This window comes from Macrotis lagotis, chromosome 5 (assembly GCF_037893015.1).
Source record: "Macrotis lagotis isolate mMagLag1 chromosome 5, bilby.v1.9.chrom.fasta, whole genome shotgun sequence".
NCBI classification, from domain to species: domain Eukaryota; kingdom Metazoa; phylum Chordata; class Mammalia; order Peramelemorphia; family Peramelidae; genus Macrotis; species Macrotis lagotis.
In genome coordinates this window covers 79,624,237-79,651,551 of record NC_133662.1, presented here as the reverse complement: position 1 = coordinate 79,651,551, position 27,315 = coordinate 79,624,237, and the positions used below count along the sequence as shown (strand labels likewise).

At 34.6% G+C, this 27,315-nt stretch overlaps 1 protein-coding gene across 1 annotated transcript in view; it reads right to left on the bottom strand.

Annotated features, from left to right (window-relative positions):
• Nucleotides 1–2,227: 2,227 nt before the first annotated feature.
• The window catches only part of ZNF292 (zinc finger protein 292), a 125,903-nt gene continuing 100,815 nt past the window's right edge, over nucleotides 2,228–27,315 (bottom strand). Inside the window, 3 exon segments of the mRNA XM_074187119.1 lie at nucleotides 2,228–17,279; nucleotides 20,453–20,594; nucleotides 23,617–23,753. Coding sequence (XP_074043220.1) covers nucleotides 10,014–17,279; nucleotides 20,453–20,594; nucleotides 23,617–23,753 — 7,545 coding nt within the window. The 3' untranslated portion in view covers nucleotides 2,228–10,013.

The window sequence follows — 27,315 nt, the reverse complement described above, 5'->3', positions numbered from 1 at the left end:
TTAATCCTCGTTTCCTTCCTGTCTTCTGTTCATGGAGGTTCAAGAGCCTGACTCAGTCTTTTTGGCTTCCCTAACTCCTGCCCTGATATGCTGAAAGACCCTAACTTATCAGTTCCTCTATTTACTCTTTTCCCACAACCTTATGGTCATAACTGAGGTCTTGTCACAACCTTCAAATGTGCACTTCTATGATCATGAACTCTCAAGTTGTCTCATCTGATCAGAGTGGTCATTCCACCTCTCTCTCTCTGCAAAAAGAAGCCCTGTTATTTGTCCTTGTTATTAACTTGCCATCCTTCCTCAGTACTTTCCTAAAACATCAAACCTGTACTAGATGTACTTTTCTTCCTTTCCCATATTGAGCCTTGGGTTCAACTTCAATTCTATGCTATCCTCTTCTCTATTGGGCTTTCCCCCCTTTAATTCTATTGCCAATTCTACCCTGCCAACCCACCGCCTTGACTCATGTGCTTTTGAATGGAACTGGAAAAATTATGAAACCATGTTTATAATCCTTTCATAACACTGACCACCTCACTCATCACAGCAACTTTCTCCAAAATTTTTTTATCCTGTTTCCCATAGCAAACCTCAGATGACCTTGCCTCCTTTACTGAAAATACATCATTTCCTCTCATCTCACATCCATTATCTTCTCATTCATCTACTTCATATAGAGGTGGTCCTTCACCTCGCCACATCACCCCACCCTCCATGCCCCAAGTGATTCTAATTCATGCCATCATTTCTAAAAATCATCTTTATTCTTACTTCAATCTCTATCTTCTCTATGGTCTACAAAATACTATGTCTCCCTATACACACACACACACACACATATATATATGTATGTATGTATATAAATGTTGGGGATGGTGTTGAGGGTGAGGGAAGCTCTTTGAGTAGGCTATCTATAATTAATGTATCTTTTCAACTCTCCAGCCTACACTTTCTTATTCAGCTGAAGGCAGTACTCCTAAGTTACTTCATCAATTGCTAGATCAAATGAACTTTTCTATATTTTCATCCTTCTTAACCTTTCTGGGAAATCACCTTTTTTTCCTCAGTATCATCTTCCAAGTTTCTAAGATACTCCTCTACTTTAGTTTACCTACCTGTCTGGTTGCTCTTTCTCAGTCTTCATTGCCATATCTTCATCCAGGTCATAACCCCCAACTACAGATTAGCAGGTTCTTTTCTCTTCTTTTATATCAATTTGCTTTGGTGATCTCTTCAGCTTCCATGGATTCAACTTTAATTTCAATGCTGATGATTCTTAGATTTATTTATCTAGCCCTAATTTCTTTGCTAACTTACTCACATTTTTTTAGGTTTTTGCAAGGCATATGGGGTTAAGTGGCTTGCCCAAGGCCACACACACAGCTAGGTAATTATTAAGTGTCTGAGACCAGATTTGAACTCAGGTACTCCTGACTCTAGAGCCGGTGCTTTACCCACTGTGCCACCTAGCCACCCTCCCTTTTTTAAGGGTTTTTTTTTGGTTACTTTCTCACATTTTCAACTGTCTTTTGGACATCTTGATCATATACATCCCATATAAACCTCAAAGCTAACATGTCCAAAACTGAACTTGCTGTGTCTTTTTCCATCCCCAAAATCCTGCCCTCATCTTCCTCATTATTGTAGAGGGCACCATTATTTTCTCAGTCACTCAATCTTATAATCGAACTCTTCTCGCCCCTACATATTCTCAGTCGCCAAGCCTGTCAATTTTGTCTCCATAACATCTATCATCTGGCACTGATATCACTCTGGTACAGCCTTCAAATCATGAGTGACCGCAGTAACTTTCTGGTTGAGCTCCCTGCCTTAAGTCTCTTTCAGGTCATTTTCCTACTAAGCTGTCCAACTGATCTTCCTAAAGTACAGGTCTAACTATAAATCTCACTCCCTTTTCAATAAACTTCAGTGACTCCTTATGGCCTCCCAAGAATAAATATAAAATCACCTAGCAAGCATATTATTATCTGGCCCTCTCCTATCTTTCCAGAGTTACATCTTACTTGTCTCCACATATGTGATATTGGCTTCCTTTATCATTCCTCAGAAATATTTCATTTCCCAGTTCTGGACATTTTGACTTTCCTATGCTGTAACACTTTCCTTTTTCATCAGTCTCTGTCCCACCTGCTAATGTCTTTTCATATGCCTCTTAATTCTAGTTCCTTCCTAATTTTTAATATATATATATATATATGTGTATATATATAAAACACACACACACACACACACACACACACACACACACACACACACACACACACACTTGGTTGCTTCCATTTTGTTACCTTATTAGACTGAGCTCCTTAAGAGCAGCATGGATTATCTTTTATCAATTCTATGTGAACCAGTTTAAAGCAGTGCCTCAAACCTGATACTTGACTAAATCGACAAGTTTAACACCTATATGAACAATAGTTTCTTCTCTTTCTCTCCTTAAAAAAATTAAGGATATCTATCCTGGAAAACACTTAAGGAGACATTATCACTTATTGTCACTATTTGAAGAGTTGTCACATAGACTTGTTACTGGGTCAAATTTATAGGGAAGTAGTGTGGCAAAATGATAAGATGACTGGATTTGGAGAAGTGGGGATCTGAGTTCAAATTCTAATTTTGTCTACTTATGTGGCTTTAGGCAGTTTCATTAACAATGTGAAGTCTGGATTTGCATTTGTTGAACTGAGCTTCCACTCTTATGAAGTTAGGTGAGGATTCACTTCACCTATGTTGGTAAGACACAAACTGACTACTAATCTACACAAAATGACTCATTCTATGCACCTGTAGTTTTGGCTTATTATGTTTTGAAAATCCAACAGCTACTGGACCTCAATTCACTTAAGGCGGTTGAAAACTGAACAAAGTTATTCCAAAAAGGATAGGGCCTGGACTTGTGTTCTCATTAATTTAGGCAAGGTCAAGTGAGAAAACTATCAACTCTGACTGATACCTTCATTACAATTTTTAATCTGAGAGTAGCTGAGGGTACTGAAAAGTAAAACACTGGCCCAGGGCCAGAAAGCTAATATTGCAATTATTTATTTTGTATGTCTTCTAGTCTCTCCCTGGTCCCTGAAAGACCAGTGATTAAAGCTATAAAAAATGAATTGTGCACATCCCTTATATCAGCAATTTAAATCAAAATGTATATTCAATGTTACTTTGCCATCTAGTGGCCACTTCCCAATATGTATCATAACAAAGAAAATCGTTACCAAGTCAATTCAGCATTCAGTTGCCAAAAATCTGTTCCTAGACTACACCAGTAGAGATAGATAAATACAAAATGAAGAAGCTACAATACCAATGAGTTAATCTAACACTATTGTGTAAAGATCAGTCAGGGTAGCATAATAGAAAGCCCATGGGAGTCTTGAGTTCAAATCTCAGTTTGGCCACTTCCTGGCTGTTACCTTGATCACTCTTGACCTGTTTCCTTAATAAAAGAAGGAATCAGACTAAATAATCTTACAAGTCCATTTCATCTACAACACTGTTAAGACCCTATGTTTCTCTTTCTTCCTGACTTTCCTGGCTTCCTTTAAGTCCCAACTAAAATCCCATTTTCTACAAGACTTTCCCAAACCCTCTTAATTCCAGTGCCTTCCCCCTGTTATTTTCTATTTACCTTTTATATATCTTTGCATGCTGTCTCTTCCATTAGATTTTAAGTTGCTTGATGGGAGGAGCTGGTTTTGGGCCTCTTTTTGTATCCGTCCAACTTAGCACATTTGGCGGGGCACAAAGTAGGTGTTTAATAAGTTTACTGATATCTGTTCAAAAAGGGACTTTTCCTTTTGGGGGGTGGGTGCCCAAATTGATGAGTCTAGTAAAAGAAACACTGAACAAAGGGTTACAGTCTACAAAAAAGATCAAAACTAGGTATTTTTTTTTGTTCCAAATCCTGATTTGGTTTTAGCTTCCCACATGTCTTTCTGCAGCTATCTTGCAAAATATCTTCTCCTGATGATATCCTTTATTTTATCATTGTGGTAACTATAGTATCAAAGCATGGCAGAACACTTGACTAAGAATTAGAAGAGATCTTAAATGTCATCAGCTAGTTGAACCCTCTCATTTTAAGGAATGAGATGTAAAAAGGTTAAGTGACCTGAACCTGGTCATCACACACTTAGTAATTAGCAGTTATTCTATCTCATCATACTAAAATTTTTGAAATATTTAACTTTTATATTTGCATAACACCTTCAATTCTGAATCTCTGTGCTCTCTCCTACTCAGTAAAGTCATTCTTTATGCCAAAGAAAAACAGCAGTTCAACTAAACCAGCTGGCAGATCATTCAAGTCATAGCATATTGCAATCATCTTTTAAATTGTAAAAAAAAGAAAAAAAGAAAAAAAATTGTATTTTGGATTTGTGAGCTGAATACTCTACAAGAATCCAAGTTGGTGCTCTAAAAGTACAGTAGCAAATATATATATATATGTTCAGACCAGGATTGAGAGAAATGTTAACACCACTCCTGCTTCCTAATCCTTTCTCTGGAGCCCAGCACCTACTTTCTTCCCAGTTATAGAAAATTCCTTAACTATGCAAAACAAGACCTAATTTAAGGATAACTGATAAATTACTTGCTATAACTTACCATAAAGAATAAAAATTAAACAGGATAATACAGTATGTAGACATTATAACCTCAACAGAGAAATGGCATTAGGATTAGAATAGATTTTAATTGATAATACTGACAGATTAATTAAGATGTGTGTGGGGGGGTTAAGTGGGACCACTATAATTTGACCTGAAAACCCAGGTCTTCTGTGAGCTTTACAAATCCTAACATAGATTATTGGCTTCTAATAACCCTTAGTTTTCTTTTGGTGGCAGTGGGATATACTGGCTTTGTAAAGGAAAAATACAAAAACACCACATTAACAAAAAAACTCCAAAGACCCATAATCACACACACACAATATTCTATCAAAACTATACATTTTTTATTTGAAATTCTTACACAACAGCCATTCAAAACACAATGATGGCTGTTACTGGTGCTTTGCTTCACTTCAGGCTGGGAAGTAGTTTTGCCCTCCCTTACTTTGGACTTGTCTGTTTTCACTAATGGGAAAATTGGGCTTAGGTCACCTGTTCCTTTATTTTGTGGGGGCAATAGAAAGGTATCAGAATCTGTAATTTTCTTATTGTACAGTAAGAAATTAATCCTATTTAAAAACACCCTATAATTACATACTGATTTGTGGTCTTTGATCCAGAATTGCATATGGGTTTATTTAGCTAATTCAATATTATTTTAAATTAAGAATTTAGGTCATATGAGGTATATTGCATTTAAGCATGCATTTAGTGGCTTCCCACCCTCCCATTCCCTGGTCAAACCTGAGATGAAAAATGCAGAAAATTTATCTACATTAAGTCTCTATTTTTCTGTTGTTAACTCCTTTTGGAGAACTGCAGGATATATGAAAAGAATACTGAATCAAGAGATGTCATTCTATTTTTCTATTTCACTGGCATGCTTTTTGACCCTCCCTTGGCAAGTTGCCTGAAATTCATCATCTTTGAAACTGGTATAATATCTGTCCAACAGTTTTTTTGTGAGCCTCAAATTATGTAAAGTTATAAATCTAGTCTGAAAAATAAAAGTTTCTATAAAAATCACAAGGTTAGAGAAGAATTCATTTGCTTGTCATAGGCTGTGGAGAGGGAAATATTATAATCATTCCTGATTTTCATGTTTCCTTTCTACCTTTCCATGGCTGAGGATGTATAAGTTGTTAGATTTCCCAAATCCATTCCAGGCCTGTGAAGAAACAGGCAGTGACTTTGGTAACAATAGCTGTCTGATGCTTTCCCCCTTAAAATTAGGATGAATAAACTCTAAAACTGAAACTGCAAAGTAAATCCTAAACATACACATCAAATTATAAACATTTATAAACTATTGCCTCCCTGTACTTTCTCAGTAAGACATGTAGCCAGAAAACATCAAAGCATCCTTGAAGCATTTTGCCCTCTATAATACCTTCAGGAATGCAAAGAATAAATTGAGAAAAATTTTAGGAAATTGCACCTGGGACTATTCACTGTTCTTTAATAACAAAGGAGTGAAGCCCTTAAAGATTAATGAAGGTTGTCAAGGGTGGGACTGGACAAGGGCATGGGTGCTCACTTAATCTCTATTTGTACCTCCCTTCTCTCCTCTCTTCACCCCTCCCCCATCTTTTTTTTTTACATTGAAAGCATCAGTAAAATATGTGAATCTGTATTTAGAATTATTATAAGGTATGAACACATTTATACCATCCTTTGTAGTTTCCATAAAGCCTTTGTAGTTTCCATATCCACCTTTCAATTATCAGAGGATTTGTGGGCAGATCTACTGAAAACAAAAATCTCTCTCTTTCTCTCTCTCTCTCTCTCTCTCTCTCTCTCTATATATATATATATATATATGTATATATACATATATAATCTATATATGGAATTTTAATATGTCACAACTTCCATGTTTTCTTCTCTCTAAAAAGTTTTACAAATTATTTTTATAGTTCTATAGTACCTACATATTTAAAAATTCTGTTATTCTGAATCCCCCTTTCTCTTGCTTTCTTGGAACTTGGTGATGGCAATTCAAGTACTTATAAGGGGATTACTTAATTCAGAAATTTCTTAGGGTTTTAGCCTAGTAAGACATTAGTAAATAAACATATGAGTGTCTTCCCTGACAGAGAGAAGAAACAATCCTTAAAGCAAGTATACAAGTGAGGTAAAACATGCAATCCAGAGAAACTCTAAGCTTTTAGTTTTTCCTTTTTAAAGATCCTTTCCTATTTTATTACATTACTAATAAATGTCAAAATGCATTCATAATAATTAAATTAAGCTCTTTGCCGAGTTGATTTTTAAAAAGAAAAAAATTGGGGCGGCTAGGTGGTGTAGTGGATAAAGCACCGGCCTTGGAGTCAGGAGTACCTGGGTTCAAATCTAGTCTCAGACACTTAATAATTACTTAGCTGTGTGGCCTTGGGCAAGCCACTTAACCCCATTTGCCTTGCAAAAACCTAAAAAAAAATTGAAAGGCTTGGGCTACAATGCGAATTGGTAAAAACTCAACATAACTCAGACATAATTCAAATCTGAGGAAATTATGAGATGACCTGACAATTAGTGATATAATTTGTAAGTGCTTTTCTCTCTAATAGATTTAATAAATAATACAAGATGGCACTGATAGTTAAATGAGAAAATTCTGCTAAGAAAATCTGACAACATTCATGCAAAAAATGTGCCATTGATCACATTTTACTTTTTTCAACTGAATTCCTTCCCTTTTTGTATAAATAATACTTATTTAGAAAGTTGGCCATAAACTGGGGGAAAAAACCCTTTGGAAGTAGGGCATAACCAAAACCAACTATTTTTCACATGACTTGATACCCTATTCCTCTAATAAAAATTTAGGATTATCCAAATATTTATTCCAAATCTATTTTATTCTGTCCCCTGTATTTCAAAGTAACAAGGTTTAATGCTATGAAAATATTGCTTGAAATTACCAAAACTTATGACACTGCATACTGGTGAGGAATGACATGATTTCCCACTTTTAAGTTTCCAATATCATTACATTTGGAAAAAAAATAAGATATAGTAAAACAATAGTTTATGCATAATAAACAGATTTTAATTCCCTAACAATATTTTGGCATTGCACTCTTGTGCTAAGTAGCTTAATAGCTAATTTGGGGGGAGGGGGGGAACCCAGGTAACCTAACTCTGTAACTTAAGGGTCATTACCATTTATTTATTTAAAAAAATTTATTAAGCACTTACTTGCACATGATGCTGTGCTAGGCACTATACAGAGCCATTTACTCAGAATTTCTTGTTGTCAAAAGACTTGGCAAACTTCTAAGAAAACTGTATGAAAAAATCCAGTTAACAAAAGTTTAATATTAAAATTACTCAAAGCTACCTAAGCTATAGCTAATCTAAAACACACTATGTTTTTAAAATCATCCATTAAAGAAAAATATGATTTAATAAATAACAGTGACTTTATCAAAGCGTAAGTTTTAATTTGTGTCACATTTGATGCATTCCAGAAATGAACTTTAAGAAGAAAAATGAACTGTTCAATATGTCCCACAGCTTCATAAAAATAAAACTACAGTACTTTAAAAATAAAATGTCATTTAAAATTTTTAAAAAGAAAACTATTCACTGGTTGGTTGATTATGATTGCTCAGAATACTACCTAGTTGTCACTTAATGTGCTTTTTGTTTGTGGATGTTATAATACAAAGACGATGATACCTTCATATCACCAAAGTATCCTAGTTAATGATATGACTATTAAGTGAGTCTTCCATAAGACAGATGAAGAACAGAAATCAATCTTAACATTTATGACAATGAGTTCAATTTTAAATGATAGAAATTGGCTTTATAAGAAAGTCAAAAGGTTTTGCTATTTTTAAAATCACTGTTGACTTTAGAGAAAAAAGTGAAATCAATAAAATATTTAAAAATCATTTTTACCTTGTATCTGTGGGGTGCTTATTTTAAAACTTGATACCAGTGAATGTAAAGCTAAATAAAATGGTAAAAGAATACTGTATTCATTAAAACCAAGTTACTATTAATACTGCTTATGAGGTCCACTCTAAAAAGGGGGGGAAAAAAACCCTGTGAATATGGTAGAAAAATAGACAGATTACAGAATGTAAGAATTTAAACTGTAAAATCACAGCGTTCTATTTCCTTTATAGGAATTTTTTTAAATATTATTTTAAATGTCAGGACTCTTACATTTTAGATTCAAGATGGATTTATTTTTATTTTACCTATTTTAAGGTATATAAAAATGTCTGAAAAATATTTTCCCATAGGAGTTTATAAATTTTAAAGCTATACACCAATTTGTAAATTCAGAAAATTAAAAAAAACCTTTATAAGATAACATGTATAAAACAAGAAATGAAATGTGATTTTATTTAAGGCAATACTGGGCTACTTCACAATTTACCACCTCAAATATATATATATATATATATATATATATATATATATATATATATATATATATATATATATATAAATATATATATATACACACACACTGCTCCACACTACTAAAGTTTCTATCACATTCACAACGGATTCTTTAATACCAATTGTTTAAAAATCTCTGATGTAAATTCTTTATTCACATTTCCATTGTATTTATTTAACTCTATATCCAAGTAGAAGAACTGAGAAAAAAGTGTAGTTTTTAGGAAACTGTTAAAAGAATCTGAGTTAACTACACATGAATGCCATCCATCCAAAAATACTGGATGTTAAACTTATGAATATGAGCAGGTTGTCAGTATGTGTTTACCCTATGAAATGTGATCATCAAATTCCTCTGGTAAATAAATGCAGTATGCAAAATAAACTGGATATGGCAGAATTTCTAGCTTTAGTTCAAAAAGTTCTTAATTTAAAACAAAGACAGTTTTAAAAACTTGATCACTTAGTTACAAATTAAAATTCCGAATATAAATGTGTCATTTAATAGTTTAGACTTACAGACTTGCTGGTGGCAGCAAATGATTTACAATAATAAATATATACAAAAAAGGTATCTACAAATAAAGAGTACTGTTATACACGAGCAGTGACCTGGTGAAAGTTACCAATCACAGACAATTCACAAAGATTTAATTCATGGAAAGGACATTTTTGTTTTCCTTTTTTATAGAAATTTGAGGTTCAGCTCAACTATTTACAAAAACTGAAGCAATGATTATGTTCCTTAAGTCCCATAGGGATAAAACCAAAAAAATTTTACATGACTAATGTCATGATTTTTTTTTCCTCCAGGTTAATTCACATCAATAGCAACAGCAACAACATCAACAACCAAAAAAACAATTAAAAAACTTCACAATTACTAGCATGCTTGAATGGCTTCCTATTCAAAATAAAAATGTATAGGTTGTATTTAGAGTATACTAGTTATCAGTTCTGCAATTCTTCATTGTCATTACTCCTACTTGTTTCTTTAATAACTGAAAGATCTGTATCATTTGAATGTACTTCAAGTTTTTTTAGACTGACAGTAGGCTTCATTTCCTGAAGTTGCTTTAACACAAGCTCAGTGCAATCTTTAAGATTCTTGTCTAAAACAATTTTTACATTTTCACTGCACTGAAGTTGGGATGGATTGGCAAACTGGACAAAGGTCTCACTTTCAGAACATGTCCATATATGATCACCACTTGCCAAAGAAGTCTTGTCAGTGGATTTTTTTGAGTTTGAGTGAGAGCCTTTCTTAGTTCCATGGTTTTGATGGTCCTTGTCAGCATTTTTCTTTTGCTTCACTGCAGACTCCTCAAGAAACTTGAGAAATGATACTTCAAATCCCATTGGTTTAAATGAACTCCAGTCAAAAGTTGTCGGTTGCTCCTCTGTGGTTTGAATTGCAATTGCTGTTTCTTCTTCTTTATGCATGCTACTTACTTCAACTGCCAAAACTTCATCAGGTTTTTCAATCTTCTTCTTTTTGTTTTGTGAGATGGTCTTTTCTTTATTTGTTCTCTTTAAGTTATTTGATTGCTGGTTTTCAGATTGGCAGGTGGTATTTTCCTGAAGATCATTACTTACACATGAAGTTGAATTATCTTCTTGGTTCTCCACAGTTGTGCTGTCTTCATTAATCAATTTAGTAATAAATAATTCTGTTAGTTCATCCATTTCATCTTTTTCAACTTCACTCTGTGGAACTGTTGTTGTACTTGAGTCATTGCTACTCTCTGATATACATGTATCAGATTCTTTCATGTCACTTTTTTTATCACCTTCTTGTTCAGATGAAGTATCTTTTACTTGTGAGGGACAACACCGTTTGAAGACAATGAGAAGATCACGGTGTTGTGAAGTAAATGATTTCGATAACTTGTGGCATTTATAATGTCTAATTATATTGTTCTCACTTGTAACAACAGATGTACATCCTTTTATCATACATGGATACTGTGTTACAAATCTACTCGTACACTCTGACAAAGCATCATTCCTAGCTTTTATAGAATACACATGCTTTCCACGTTTTAAAGAATAAGGTTTATTTTCTTCAACTTGTTCAGATTTTGAATTTTTATTTTCTGAAATAATATTTTTCTTTCTTTTGTTTTTACTTTTGCTTCCCTCCCTTCCAGACCTGCTATGTTTGGACCCTCGATGTTTAGATCTTGATTTCTCTTGGTTTGCTTTACTCGAAATGTTTTCCTGACCAGGTGTCAATCTTCTTGGCCTAATTAAGTGAGCTTTATGTTTGTCATTATGTTTATTAAAAATGTGGCGTAGTAGATTTGATCTAGTTGCATAAATTCTATCACAGCCCTCACAATCACATTTATAGATACCATCTTCCTCCATTTTTTTGGGCCTGAACTTGATTCCATGTTCCATCTCAAGATGAAGAACATAGTTCAAACATGTAGTAAATGAAGATTTACAATGGGACTGATCACATGGAAATCTTCCACATTCTAGGGAAGAAGGCATACTTGCAATTTCTTCAGCAGTCATCTCATGAAGTTTCATGTAGTGCTGTAATAAACTAGTTATCTCCTGAAAAATTCGAGAGCAGTCACTCACTTGACATCGGAATTCTTTCACAGTTTGCTTAATTTCAGTTTCTTCAGTTTCTTTACAAGCTTCATTTTCTTCTTCAATCTCTACAGGAAATATAGGTAGATCTGACTTATGTACAGCTTGGTAATGAAGAATCAAGTTTTGCTGTATTGTAAAAGCTGCAAAACAACCCTGATGAACACACCTATATGGTCTATAGGGACTATATCTTGTTGGCACTTCGGAAGACTGGGTTTCTGGTTTCTTGCGCTTTATCTCCTCCTTTTCTTTTTTATGTCTCCTATTTTTTCGACCTTTTGTTTGCATGTTATTGCAAGAATGTGTGTCACATTGTTCTGGAGTAGCTGTACTTGTTGGTGGAGAACTTTCTGTTTTATCAGAATTTTTTTTTTCTATAAGGTGTGTTTCTGTAGTCACTTCCACATTATTTACGGCAGTTTCCTTCTGTACCTCAACTTCTATGGGAGGCTGTACTTCACTTTTATTTTCCACTGGTAAAGTGGTCTGTTTTTTTATTTCCGCAATTGATGGGGTTGCTGTCACATTTTCATTCTGTGATTTTTTACCATAAGGTCTTTTAATTTTTAATTTGACCATCTCTTCTGTTGTAAAGTGATGTACAATTTGACAGTGTGCTCGGAGATTAGAATTTCTTGTAAATGTTTTTGGACAGGTGGTCACTACACATTTGAATGGAGCATACTTGAGTTGATGCTTCTTTATTTCCATAATCATCTCAGCAGTATAGTGATGAATTTTGCCATAGTGTTTAAATAAGGCATCCTTTGTCATAGCACTGTAGCTACAGCCTGGGTCTTGACATACAAAAGGTTTATTAACTTTATCACTAAACTGAATGTTGTTTCCCACTTCAGGAGTGTGCTGCATGACTACTGTATTTGAGGTTGATTTAACTGGTGTGGAAGTCAAAGGAACAGATGCATTCACTGGTAGACATGGAGGAACCTTATCAGAAAGAGGAATAGTTGCATCATTTTCCAACTTTAATTTCTGTAAGCCTTCCAAAATTTCTAATACTTGAAAATCATCTTTAAGTGGCATTTCAGGTTTAGGAGAGTTATCATTTGCAGTGGTGATATCTCTGTGCACTGAAAACTGAGACATATCAGGTATTTTAGAATTTTGCATTACATTTACTGAAGGAGGGATCTGCGTATTATAACTTATCTGTGAACTTTGTGATGCTCCCATAACATCTTGAATTTCACTCTTAACTTCGAGTATTTGAGAACTCATAGCAGTTTTAATAATTTCAAGAGTCTTTTCAAAGTTCTGTATAACACTGTCTTCAGAAATCTGCAAGTCAGAGTTTACTGAGGCAGTGCATGAATTCATAGCCATCATCTGGGAATCCCCATTTTCAGTTTTTATTGTCAAAGGAGTTAATGTAGAATGAGACTCAAGATTTGTTTTGAAGTTTTCTTTGATACTGGCCAAAAACAACTGATTGTCAACGTTATTTAACTTCTGTGTGAGATTCTCCACTAATGCCTGAGGCTGAAGATTATCAGATGGTATCTGTGTATTTCCTTCAATGCTCTTTGCTAATAGTCCCATTGCTGTTAAGTCATTTGTTACTAAGTTTTGAGGACTATTCTCAAGTAATGGTGGAGCAGCTTTCCTTTTTCTCTTAGAAGCACAGTTTCCTTTTTTATTTAAATTACTAGCTCTTACATTCTGGGGGCCACTTATCACTGAAGCCCGTGAACTATTAGTGGTAAAATTTTGTGAGGATCCAACAGAATTGGGAAATGAACCAGAGCACAAACCATTTTCAACAGACTTTAGTAGTAATTCATCTGGTGGAAATACTTGTAAGTTACTGCAGTCATCTATGGAAGGAGTTTTGGTGCTTAGTGTCCTGTTTTGGTCTGTTAGCAGAGTATTTGGATGACAAACAGTCTGTAATAAAGGAGAAACATCTGGATTCGGTATAACTGCTGTATTTACTTGAGTGGCATCAGTGACACAAGTTGCTGGAACCATGTGTGAAAGAATTTCTGTATTCTCAAATGTACTGGTAATGCCAGCAGTCTCCAAGGCTTGTTTAATAATTTCACTTCCTTCCTCATTCACAGTAGTATTAAAAGTTGCTACACCAGGACGAGGAAATGAATTTTGTAAAAATGTCGATGATCGATTTTCAGATGTAAGCAACTGAAGAAATGATTGATCTTTAAAACATGTCTCTGAATTGAAGGTAGATTGCTGTGGTTGCTGGACATTTATTGCATTTGTAGAGAGTATCATGTTGGCAAGAAGAGAGGGCTGACTATTACTCTGCAAAGCTTCTTGAGAAATTTCTGATCCTTCCAGTGGCTTACAGTAGGATCGTTTAGATAAGTGTCCACCCAGTGATCTGGGATTAGTAAAAACCCTGTAACACCTGCTACAGATAAATTTACCATCTCTAATTATTGCTGGCCACTTAGCCCTTTTATTATGTTTTGGTTTTCTTTCTTTACCATTTGGACCCCGACCACGGTCTTTTTTATTTTTTTCTGGTGATGGATGTTGAGGGGTGGTGGCACTGAAGTTGTTTGTAGTGTTTACTTCTGTAGCAAAAACTCTATTTTGAGCATTTTCTTCTTTTATGAAGGCAGAATTAGTATTTCCTTCAATTTGTGAGGAGAAGTGATTTGTATTGTTTTCCAGCTGGGAAAAGACTGAATTGGTCCCATTATCTGCTGGTGAAGGAAAAAGAGATATTGAACTATTTTCTGCAGGCAAAGGAAGAAAAGGATCTGAACCACTGTCAATATTCAATGGCAAAACTGTTTTTGCTATATCTTCCAATTGTGATGGCAATGATGCATTTGATAAATTTTCCATTGGGGAGCATAATCCAACACCAGGTTCACTTTTAACATGAGAAGGTATATTTGTGTTTATGACACTTTCCATTGAGGGCAATAATGGGTTTGATAAATTTTCCAGATGAGTTGGAAAAAGAGAAGTTGAAACATGTGGCAACTGAGCTGAACATGTAGGTTTTACACTGGTTTTGGTCTGTGGTGTAAAAACAGCATTATTGGAACTGCTCACCTGTGATGGCAGAAAATATACACACTTCCCATCATTTGGCATATTTAAGTTGCTGGATCTCTGTCTTCCTTTGTTTTTACGCTGCATTTTAAATGCAGCATACTGGTCAGGATGTGCTGTTTTCATGTGTTTTCCAATACTTTGTGAAGAATTATAAGATCGAGTACATCCTTCAACCTGACAACAGAATTTCTGAACTGGAGTTGGGGGAACAGCTGAGGGAACAGCTGGGGGAACAGTTGGGGGAACAGGTGGAGGAACAGGTGGAGGAACAGGTGGAGGGATAGGTGGAGGAACAGGTGGAGGAACAGGTGGAGGCACTAAAGGACTACTAAGATTGGGTTGTGGTGGAACAAATGTGATACTGTCTAATGTCTTAAGTGGCAAATTATAAAGACTAGATGGAGTTTTAGCAGTACCTTCAAAATCAAGTTTGGAAATAGGCAAATTGTTTTGAAATACTGTCTGATTTTGCAAGGTAAAGGTCATCAGGTTGTTAACTTGTCTTTCTAAGTTTTGAGGTGCAAGATCACCTATTTTAAGGGGATCTGAAGTATTCTGAACATGCTGACCCTGACTCAAGCAATTACTATTACTCTCTGTTCTTTCCTGCAAACCTGGAAGACAAGAATCATTACAAGCATCTTTAACATTTGTACATAATTGTGTACCCATGGATTTATTAACGTTTATCATACAGCCTGTAGCAGCCAATTTTTCCTGTTTCACAGTATTATCCTGGAGTCCTTGGCTGAGGGGTACCTTGATGCTGTGGGTTAATGCAGTGGCTTCATTTGTTGGAAGAAAAGGGATAGCAGGATTTTCTGAACCATCAGTCAGCTGTGTATCAGCCTGCCCAAGTTCAGTGGCAGAAATTTTGGCTTGCTCAGTTACATCTGATTCTGTTTTGTTTTGATCCCAAGCACTGTTTCCATCTACTCCTACATTGTTACTAGTGTTATTTTCTGAAGGAAGAACAGATTTCTCATTTTTTATATTTTCATCTGTGTTTTCACTCACTTTTGAAGGCTGAACCGACTCATCAGCTATATTGTTTTGGCCTTCAGGAGGCAGCACTTGTTCAGTATTGTGATCATCCAAATGCTTTTCAAGCTCACTCTGAGAACGATAAACTTTCCCACAACTTGTGTATTTGCAGGTATATGTATTATAATGTTGTGCTTCGTGATCATAAAGTAGATAAGCTTCTGAAAATATTCTGCCACACTTAGGAAACATACATTTTGCTCGAAAGACCTGGTGTTCTTTTCTGTGTGTTAAAAGCTCTGCATAACTGTTAAAACCTGCCTTACATTTTATCTGTATACATATATAGGGTTTACTGCCACAGTGCATTTGTAAATGATCATTGAGATGAGTAACACTTACAAAGTGCCTCCGACAATACTGGCAAATAACTTTTTTGCTTTGCATCTCAAGGAAACGCTTGGCTTCTTCATTGTCTTTGTGTCCCTTGACATGAGCAATTAAATTTTTAAAGTACTTAAAACCTTTCTTACAGAAAGCTACTGGGCAAGTGAATTCATTGACAGGTATTGGCTTTTGAACAGGAATTGCATCAGGTTCATAAGATTTATCTTTGTCATCATTTTCATCATCTGAACCATCATTGTCATTGAACAGAATGAAATCAGCAGAATAAAGACTATTCTTCTTTATAGGTCGCTGTTCCTGTTTGGTTATAGTAACAGTCTTTTGATTTTGACTGGTAGTTGGTACTTTAGGAGGTCTTCCTAGTCTTCTCAAGGGTTTCATAGCAGCCAGTCTCTCTTTACTAGACTGTTTGACATGGAAAGTCACATGAGGAACAAAAGTTTCTTTAGAATTAAAGTTTTTTGCACAGATAGGACAACTGTAAACCCCATCTTTATAATGTTTCTGAGCATGTCTTACTATTCTGTGACCAAGAAACTCTTTGTCACATAGAACACAATACTGCATGTAGGCTTGCCAGTTTCTAAACCTAGCTGATATAAATCCTCTCTCTCTTAATTTTTTAATTTCTTTCTTCTTTTCTTTTTCATCTCGTATGCCTTTAAGAAGGCTTGTGGCTTCATCAAAACAGCCAGAAAGTCCATTCACAGAAGTTTCTTTTCTCTCTCCTTGGTAGTCTTCTACCTTTTCATATACTTCACTGTCATTTAGTTCATCTATTGAAGACACAATAGATGCCTCCTCTCCCATTAAAGCAAGACACTGTCGTTTTAAGGTTTTCCAGTCCCAAAATTCTGGATCAAAGGGCCACTGTGTTTTTAATACAAGTAAGAGCTCACAGCGCAGTGAATTTGGTATTGGAAGATTCTCTTCATCATATTTCTGGTCGGGCTGGTTGTACAACATTTCAACAGCATAGTATGCATCGACTGTGGGTTCAAGAAGAAATTCACTCAATTGACAAGCACGCTTGACCTCCAGATCTTCAGGCAACAAACAGGAAATGGTTTTGCAAATAGATATTTTCACTTCAGTATTTTCAGCAGAGTCTAATCGAAGAGCTTTCACACAGAGTTCAATGCAGGTTGCAAGTCCAGCTCCTTCAGTCTAAAAATAATGGAATAAATGTAAACACTTAATGATCTACATAATAGTAATTTACAAACTAAATGCTATGATTACTATATCTGTAAATCAGAGATGGGTTATACAGAAGTCATGAATCAAACTCTTAGATTTGGTTAGATGAAACTATTACTTAATATAAGAACAAATAAGTCCTTCAAGTATAGTGGAATCTTATAGTCATAAAAGGAGTCAGTTGTAAAAGCTGAATGGGAGGATAAATGAGGAAATTATATGATCACAAAATTATAAGAGAACAAAAGAATAGACTTCACTAACAAAATAATAAAGAGATGAGGAAAAAAGAGGCAGTATGACACAGAGGTAAAAGAAAGGTAGGAGAGACATAAGCAAAGTGTAAAAAAGGAAATGTAGATTATGGGGGATTAAGAAGATAGGCCAATGAAACTTGGGCTGTTTTCTAGCTGGGAGGATCTAGAGTCTCTGGTTAAAAGATAATTGAGAGAAGATTCTTTGAGACTCATCAGGATCTGGCTGGACCTTTCTTATGAATTACAATTATCCTGAGACTTCACTTCCTCTTCTGAAATGTCTATTGTGCCTTAAATTTTCTTCTGCATTTAATTATCCCCAAGATAATCTCCATATATGATTTTTCTAAAGATAACTGAGTTCCTTTATTTAAAATTTCCAATTTCCTATTCCACACTTTGTCCAAACCACACCAGAGGAATGCAAGCTCCAAAAGAATAAGTATGACTTTCATTTCTGTCTTGGTAAATCTTTTACAGTGCCTGACACAAAGACAATGTTTAACAAAAAATTTGTTAGATTACACTGAAGTGTCTATTAAGTGCTTACACTTACTACAACACTATGCTAAAAGTTGGTTATATAAATCTATGCAAATCCTCACTTATCCTTCCTTTCATTTGTCTTTTACAACTAGTTCCTTTTATGATTTTAACTGCAGTTTGCTTTCTACTATCCAGACTAAGATGCTGATCATGGAACATGGTTTATGTTGCCTTATCCCCTAAAATTCTGAAACTATAAACCATTATAAAAAAGCAAAGACCTTTCCTCCAGGATCTTACATCTAACAGGGAAGACAATGCACTAAGGAGAATGGTGGCCAGGAAGGTTTACACTTTGGTACAGAAAATTAGAGTGGTAGAGTCAGGCAACATTTCCCCCCACCCCATAAATATCACATCAGGGAATAGTATAAGAGTTGATTTGGTCATTGCTTATATCTCTAATTCTATAAATCTAACTGAAAGCTTTTCTGGTCTTTGAGCGTTCCTGGACTGTAACTGGTTCTCTTTGCCCATCCTGTTCTACAAAGAAGAATATGTTTTTCCTCTAAGTCAGTGAGAAAAACTATAGAGCAGAACACCAGGAAAGAGTCAGTCAGACCAAAATTTAAATCCAGCCTCAGATAACTTATTAGCTGGGTGACCAGGGCTTGTTATCACCTTACTGTGCCTTAAGTTTCTACAACTATAAAATGGGAATGATCTCACAGGGCTGAGGATCAAAGGAGGTAATAACTATAAATTGTTCAGCACAGTGTTATCTACAGTATCTACTGATACAGTAGATGCTATATAACCACAAATGTACCTATAATCTGATCTCAATAATTAATCTTGGGACTCAGGTATAATTGCCTGCCACTGATCTCAACAAAATTGTATTAATATGAAGTGAAACTCCCATTGTTAGGGCAAAAGCTATTTAACATAGTCTTCTCTTAAAGAGTCCACAAAAACAAACAAGATTATTTAGAGGCCCTTCAAATGAAAAAAAAAAACCAGAAACAATGAACATCGACAAAAACAGCAACATCCAGATGATACATGATATTGATAAATCATCTAAATAGACTTCTCTCTCAGCTACTGTAATTCTTTTGGTCATCTTTTAATCTTTTTTTTTCCTTTTGCTGAGCTTCCATGGTATTACTACATTTCTCTAGAATCATTATCAATAGCATATTTGCTTCTTTTCTCCAGTTATAGTGCTTTTATTTTTTCTAGTGAGGAAGAGGCAGATAGGAGTAACAGCTGTTTCTATATGTGGATCCCTTGTACATGATAGCTATATATCAGAGTAGAAGGGACCTTAGGTATCACTTGTCCAGTGTTATTTTAAGAGTAAAGAAATTGAGGACCAGGGAGTAAAATGACTTCTGAGTGGCTGAGTCAATGATCTTCCCCTATTTTTATGAACCATGCTACTTGTAAGTCAGGTATTCCATAAGTTGGGGATGGATTATAAATTAAAACAGCATGTTAAGGTTTAAGAAATTAATTTATTTCAACTAGAAGGAAAGAGTATTATAAATCATGATGTTCCAGACTTTCTGGAAGAAAAATTGGTAATAAGTTAAATAATAATATAAAATTCTGCAAGCATTAAGACTCTTACTTTGTATAATAATGATTTAAAGGCAATAGAAACATTAGTTTCTCCCTCTCTTTATTCCTTAAAAAGAGGGTAGATGGAGCTTTAAGAATAAGAATTAAGGGTGATGGGATTGGGGAGAGATGAGGTGTTGAATGAGTTGAGATGGATGATCTTTACAAACAGCACATACAATTTAGAAAAATCAATCTTAATACCCTGGTTACTCAATCTATGCAGTGTTAGCATTTCCAGAAGAGAGTCTCCTTATTTATAGGAGGAAAAAACTAAAAGCAATTGCATTCTTGAGTAGAATAATATTCCATGAAATAACGTAAAATAAACTAGTTTTTAAAAATCCATTCTGGATAATCTTTAAAACAAATTTTTATTGTATCACATCTATTTGCTTTTTTTTAACTTCAAATTACTTATTTTTAGTTAGAAAATTTACACCCTGAATATTCTTAAATGAAAGAACAGGCACAATATCCCTTATCCTTTCTGTTTTATTTTAAAAAGCCTAAGAGTACCCAATGAGAAAAGTAATAAAACATGGCTTTCATATAAACTCCTTTTTAAAACTATGAGCAATTCACCCATAGTAAAATTTTCAAATGTCAAATAAGAGAACATATTGCCTTATTAGATTACTGAGAATACAATCAATGACCAAATTACCTTAAAAGTATTAATAGGAATTAACAGGAAAAAAGGTACCAGTAATAAAAAGTTATCTATTAAATATAATTTTTATAATTTTGAAGACAGTTGATTATTCTTACCTCTGAATTAATAACTTTAATCAAGAAGAAAATATGATAGACCGTCTTGGTTAACAAAGAAAGTTGACGACACCTCTCTAGATACACTTGCACAGATGGTTCTACTCTTTGTTGTAATTTACTCCAAAAAAGAGTCAGCTCCCTAAAATAAAATTTAAAAAACAAACACCAAGATGATGCAAGGATTATAAGGCTAATCCAATTTGTGAATTCAAATATAAAACTAGTTTCACCTTTTACTTTCTTGATGTGAAATTATTATTTGAATAACCTTTTTTTTAAAGAAAAGAAATATTTATTAAGCAGTGAACAACCTAATATTAAGTATTTTTCCAATTCAGATAAAGAGGTACTATTTTCTACAAAGAAACATTTGCCATTTGGACAAATTAAAATTTGTGGTAAATTCATAATCCTTCTCTGAAATGGCAATATGAATGTTAAAAATGGTCATTGGTGTCATTTTTTTAGGGTTTTTTTTTTTTTTTTGGCAAGGCAATGGGGTTAAGTAGTTTGCCCAAGGCCACACAGCTAGGTAATTATTAAGTGTCTGAGGACACATTTGAACTCAGGTACTCCTGATTCCAGGGCCAGTGCTCTATCCACTGCACCACCTAGCTGCCCTGGTGTCATATTAAAAAAAATGCTCATGTTTTAAAGTAGAAAAAGTTTTCCATTAGATCTATTACCATTAGGTGCCTTTATGAGAAGAACCCATAATAATAATTCAGAACACAAAGAAATGCAGAACAATTTTATAAAGAAATGAGTCACAAAATAAGAAAATCAGGTTTAATACTAAAAACAAAATTGAAGTAGAGTTCTAGCTTTACTTAATTTCATCTCAAATGAAATAGTTACATTTATCAGAAGCAAATTTAATTCTTCCAAAGGTAGAATACTCATACTTTCCCTTCCAAAATATCAAATCATTTTTTTCTTTCAATAAAAACAATGACCCATAGCAAGAAATCTTTTATGGTTAGGGGATAACTATTTCTGGGTTCTCTATCTACTCAACTGATAATAAGTTGCCTTATTATAAGTTGCTTTTCCCTTCAGTTGTTAGTAAAGCTGACTTTGACAACTCAACTTCTGTCTTATGTGAAAGAAGGTAATGAAAGGTCTGTATTTGTGTCTGAGACAGGATTATCTGGGGAAACTGAGATCTTCAGAAGCCAGGTAAGGACTTTTGGCAGTAGTAGAGAAGGGAAGCCATGGAAATGACTATGCAGAGAGGACCTATTTAGAGAAAGCAAGGAAAATTTAAGCAGCCTTGGTTTGGGTTTGACTCTTAATTGTTGTTTTCCTTCTTATTTACTGCTTTATATTTTCTGCCCAGTGGGGTTAACTTCTATATTGAATAGTCTATCTCCCTATCTCCATGCCCTTGCTAGTACTTTACCTACAACTCCATTTTCTGCTGATACTTTCCCAGTTCTAGATTTTCTCTAAATTTATTCCCTTAAGGATTCAATGATGTTTCAACGTATAAACAGATATTGGTAAAATCTACATTTCTGATCCTGATTTTTCCTTTGTTCCATATATCTAATTTTTCTACTGTCTTCTACTGAAAACAATAAACTTTGCAAGTTAAAAATTGCAGTCACCATCCTTACTTCCTAATTTATCACTGCTATCAATGGCATTCTTGTCCTCCTGGTTGAAATGTTTGAGATTTCTTTCCCTCTACTCCCTCCAAATCCTTTTTTGTATATCTTAAATCAAAAGTCTCAAACATGCTATGCTGCTCTCAAAACTAATGTAACTCAGAAATATTTAACAAAATAAGTAAAAATACAAGAAAAATAAGTAAGATTACATTTTTTTTAGGTTTTTGCAAGGCAAACAGTATTAAGTGGCTTGCCCAAGGCCACACAGCTAGGTAATTATTAAGTGTCTGAGACCAGATTTGAACCCAGGTACACCTGACTCCAGGGCCAGTGTTCTATCCACTATGCCCCTTAAGATTACATTTTAAAAATTAAATAAATAAGTGGCTGATTGGTATCCTTTTTTTCTGGATTAGTGGTCCCTGATTTGGAGTTGATATTACTAGTCTTTACATATCAAGGTTGTCACTTGTGTATCTGCAACATCTTTTTTGATCTGTTTCTTTCTGACAAATCTCACAAATATGCTTTTGAGTGGGAGCTTGAACTAGATCTCTATTGACCTTTCCAAAGCAAACATTCTATAACTCTACTTTAGTCATTCTATTGGCCATTTAAATTATTCCTCCATCTCCAATTTCTTCTTTTAATTTATTTTGTACTCCTAAGACAATTTTCCTCAGTCATCACTTGCATTATGTTATTCTCCTACACAAGAATCTGCAAAGTATCTCTCTTTGTATCTCATATTATATTCAAAATGTGATTTCAATGTTTTTTGCCAAGTAAACATGATATCATCCATTTTAATATTTTGTCAGAAATACTCTGCTTTTAGCATTAGCCAATCTTTTTATCCATTCTGGCCAGGATTTATTCATTTTCCTTTTATCATCCAGCAGAACTCATTTTTCCAAATGGACTGTTTCCTCTACCATCAAACCATGTCTTAAAGATTCGGACTGTAATGATTCATTTGAGGAAGCTTATTTACTGACTATTTGCTATGTTTGATGTGGTCTGATTATTATTTTTCCCCTTCTATTTACATTGTATACACTAAAATTTACTTTATAAATATTATAAAAATTTTATTATATGCTATATTTTAAAGGCCTTGAAGGAAAATATCTCCAGAGGCTGGAGAAAATCCAGGATGCCAAGAGAAAAAATAAGGACTACTAGTAGAAGAAAGAGGTCATTCTGCCAACAATCCGGGCGCTTTTCCTAAACGAAAATTCCTTTCCAGCAAATGGTAAGCTATATGAGGTCAAAAATAGATCTTATTAATCTTTATATTTGCCTCAGCAGTCTTACAAAGTATTTTGAAGTAGACATGTAATCAATATTTGCTAAAATGAACAAAATTTAAGCAATTTAAAAATGAAGGGCTTAATAACCAATGTCAAAAAAATTAAAAGTTATCTGTAAGTCATCAGTATTGAAAAAACTAAGAAAATAATTCACCTATTTAAGTAAGTCTTCTAAATCACTGCTGCCATTTTGTTTTTACTGATGAAATTGGTTTTTTAAAAATAATTAACTCACCAGGCACAATACATGTCTCCTTGTTGTAGCTGGCGGGACAAAAATGCAGTACATAAAACCAGAGCACTTTTTTCATCTCCATCAGATTCTAAGTTACATATCATTTCTAATGCATCTTTGCAATCAACTGCTGAGATCTAAAGAAAAAAATACACATAACAGATTTTATATTTGGATACAAGTTGATCTAATCTACCATTACAAAATTTCCATTAGAAATTTATTGCTTAGCATCCAACAGTAAAATATCATTAACTCAGATGCCATTTAATTGGAATTCTCAATGGAAGCAGGCATTGAACTTAATTTATTGATCCTGAAGCCAATATTTAAAACACTTAAGAAAAATCAGTTGTTTTCAAGGCCTTTAAAAGTGAACAAGTAACATTCTATTTCTTATATCTTCATTAAAATCGGTCCATTAAGAACTATTAGGTAATTATTTGAAAGGAAACATACATTTAAAATCAAATTATTAAAGGTTTTTTGAACAATATATTCCAAAGGATTTTGAATCATTTAGTACCTGAGTATTTATTATGTGTAAAATATGCTCCTAAAAATTCAAGAAATGTTCTAACAAGTTGTTTACTTATTGATGGAAAGGACAAGGAGTAATGAAAAAACTTTTCGGGGTTTCTGTTGACAGTTTCCCACAGATCTTTACAGATGCCCCATCCCTCATTTCCCACAGATCTTTACAGATGCCCCATCCCTCATTTCGAAACCAGTTAATATTCATAAACACATACCCTGAGAACAAAGGCAGAATGCATGATCACACACAAATCTAAATAATGATAATGATGGTATATGGTCTTTAAAGTTTGAAAGGACTTAGCCAACAAACTCTTTTTATCCTGAATATATATGGCACTATATTGGCTACTATTCAAAATTAGTTGAGTCTAATCCTACTTGCTCCAAGTTTATGAAATAATTGATGTCATAGCTACCGAGATAAATTGCATTACAAACATGGACAAATAAAAGAATTCCAACACAATGCTACTTGGTTTCTGGTCATTGCAAATGTAGAGTAAACATTTTTCTAGATTTAAAAGATCTAGCAGATCCAGAAATTTTAGATTTCTGAAATAATTCTTCCCTTAGAATCATCTTCCTTTTATTGTTAGTCAGATCTTTTTTCCTCTTAACTTCCACTACCACAGGAGAAGAAGCAGGCACAAGATGATGGTGATTTACATTTCTTCCTGTCTGCCTAAAGGAAAGCATTTGTTGAATTCCCTAGCAATTAGGTAGATGAAAGGAGAAAACAAGAACCACCACTATGCATTTATCTGATTTTAGAGGGCTGAAAGTGCAACACCTGGACAGAGAGTGAACTGTAGAAATAAGAAATGAAGGGCATGTTAGAGCTACTGATACATTGTCTACTCTGTCTTTGTCTCTCCCTCTCCACCTATGCTGTAGGATAAAGAAGGATTTTCATATATTCTGTAATACATAAACTAGACATTTCTTTATATCATTCATCACCTGTACTTTTAATAGATTTTTCCTATATAAGTATCACTTGAGAATAATATATGAGAACTAGCATATATCCAAAGGTTGAAGTCAGTTCATGAAGAATGCATAAACTCAAAAACTGTCTAAATACAGAGGGGAGAAAGTGACTGGTGAATAGATAAGGAAAAGGGGGAAACTCAAAAAAAATGAGAGGGGGTGGGGAGGTGGTGCAATGGATAGAGCACTGGCCCTGGAGTCAGGAGTACCTGAGTTCAAATCCGGCCTCAGACACTTAATGATTACCTAGCTGTGTGACCCAGGGCAAGTCACCCAACCTCCCTGCCTAGCAAAAAAAACAAAAAAAAAATATGAGAACCAACACTGGTAATAAATAGAGATAACTAAAAAAATAGAAGGGAAAGGTTGAAGGTAGATCAACAAAAATGAAATTAGGGAAGATAAAGAAGGGTAACACATACCCATACAACTAAACTAAGCTAAAGGCATAAATTAAGGAACTTGAGGGCTAAGAATTCCATGCCCATGAGAACAGGTAAGAAATTAGAACCTTATATAAACTATGGTATTGATTTAATCAAAGGGAAGACTAGAAAAGAACATTTTCTGGAGTCGAGATGGTGGAGTAAAAGCAGGGACTCACCTGAGTTCTCCCCCCAAACCACTCCAAATGCTTTTAAATAATGACACTAAACAAATTCTCGAGTGGTAGATCCTACAAAATGATTGAGTGAAACAATATTCTAGCCCAAGACAACTCAAAAGAGCTGTGGGAAGTCTGTTGCACCAGGGTTAGAAAGAACTGGTAGTGCAGCCAAGGTCACCCTGGAACAAACAGGACCCAGTCACCCAGAAACAGATCATGGGGCACCTGGGTCAGTGACAGTGGTGGAAGTTTTACAGCCCAGGGATTGTTAAAGACAATTTGGAAGGTCAGCAAGAAAACTATGGCACACTGAGGTGAGACTGGCGCACAGTCTAGTGTAGACCCAGCCTCAGCAAATCAGGAATAGGATGCAGGCGGTACTTCTGGAGTTCTTAGCCTATGAATAGTAGAGGGAGTTGGGGAAGATTGCAGGATCTCTGCTACCATTGAGGTAGGACTCTGTTGCTTTACTCAGACTCAGATCTAGGTCAAGTCTGAGGCCCTAGTCCCAGGAAAATGAATAGAAGCACAATAGAACTTACTGCTTTAGTGGAGTGGGGACCCTTCTAACAATTCCAGGACAAAAGGGAGTGGGTGCAGGCCAGGAGAGCAGTCTGAGCCTCTCACAAGACCTTTGAAACTTGAAGGTCCCTAGAAGGATCACTGAAAACACCTGCAAAAACTCTCAAAAGCTTGGGACAGTGTACCCTTCACCCTGGAAGCAGAGCTCCACCTTAACAAAATATTAAAATCAAGCCATAGGTAGGGGAAAACATTGAAGAAAAAAATCTGACCATAGACTATTACTGTGATCATATGTAAGATCAAAAGATACACTCAGAAGAAAATAGCAAAATCAAAGCTTCTGCATCCAAAGCCACCAATAAAAAAAATATGAATTGGTCTCAGGTCATGAAAGAGCTCAAAAAAAGATTTTGAAAATCAAGTAAGGGTGGCAGAGGAAAAAAGTGGGTAGAGAAATGAAAGCAATTTAGGAAAATCATGAAAACCAAGTCAGCAGCTTGGTAAAGGAGATATAAAAAGTACTGAAGAAAGTAACAGCTTAAAAAAACCAGTATGGGTTCAAATGAAAATGTGACCCAAAAGGTCAAAAAGGAGAATGATGCCTTAAAAAACAGAATTAGTCAAATGGAAAAGGAGATTAAAAAAACTTACTGAAGAAAATAATTTCTTAAAATATAGAATGGACAAAGGGAAGCTGATAATTTTGTGAGAAATCAAAAAACAATAAAAAAATTAAAAGAATGAAAAAAACGTGAAGATTTCATTGGATAAACAACTAACCTGGAAAACAGATCCAGAAGATATAATTTAAAAATTAGACTACCTGAAAGCCATGATTAGAAAAAGAGCTGGACATAATTTTTCAAGAAATTACTAAGGAAAACTATCCTAATATTCCAGAAACAGAGCAAAATAGAAATTGAAAGAATCCACTGATCACCTCCTGAAAGATATGCCAAAATGAAAACTGACAAATATAGCCAAATTTCAGAACTCCTAAGTTAAGGAGAAAATATTGCAAGAAGTGAAAAAAAACC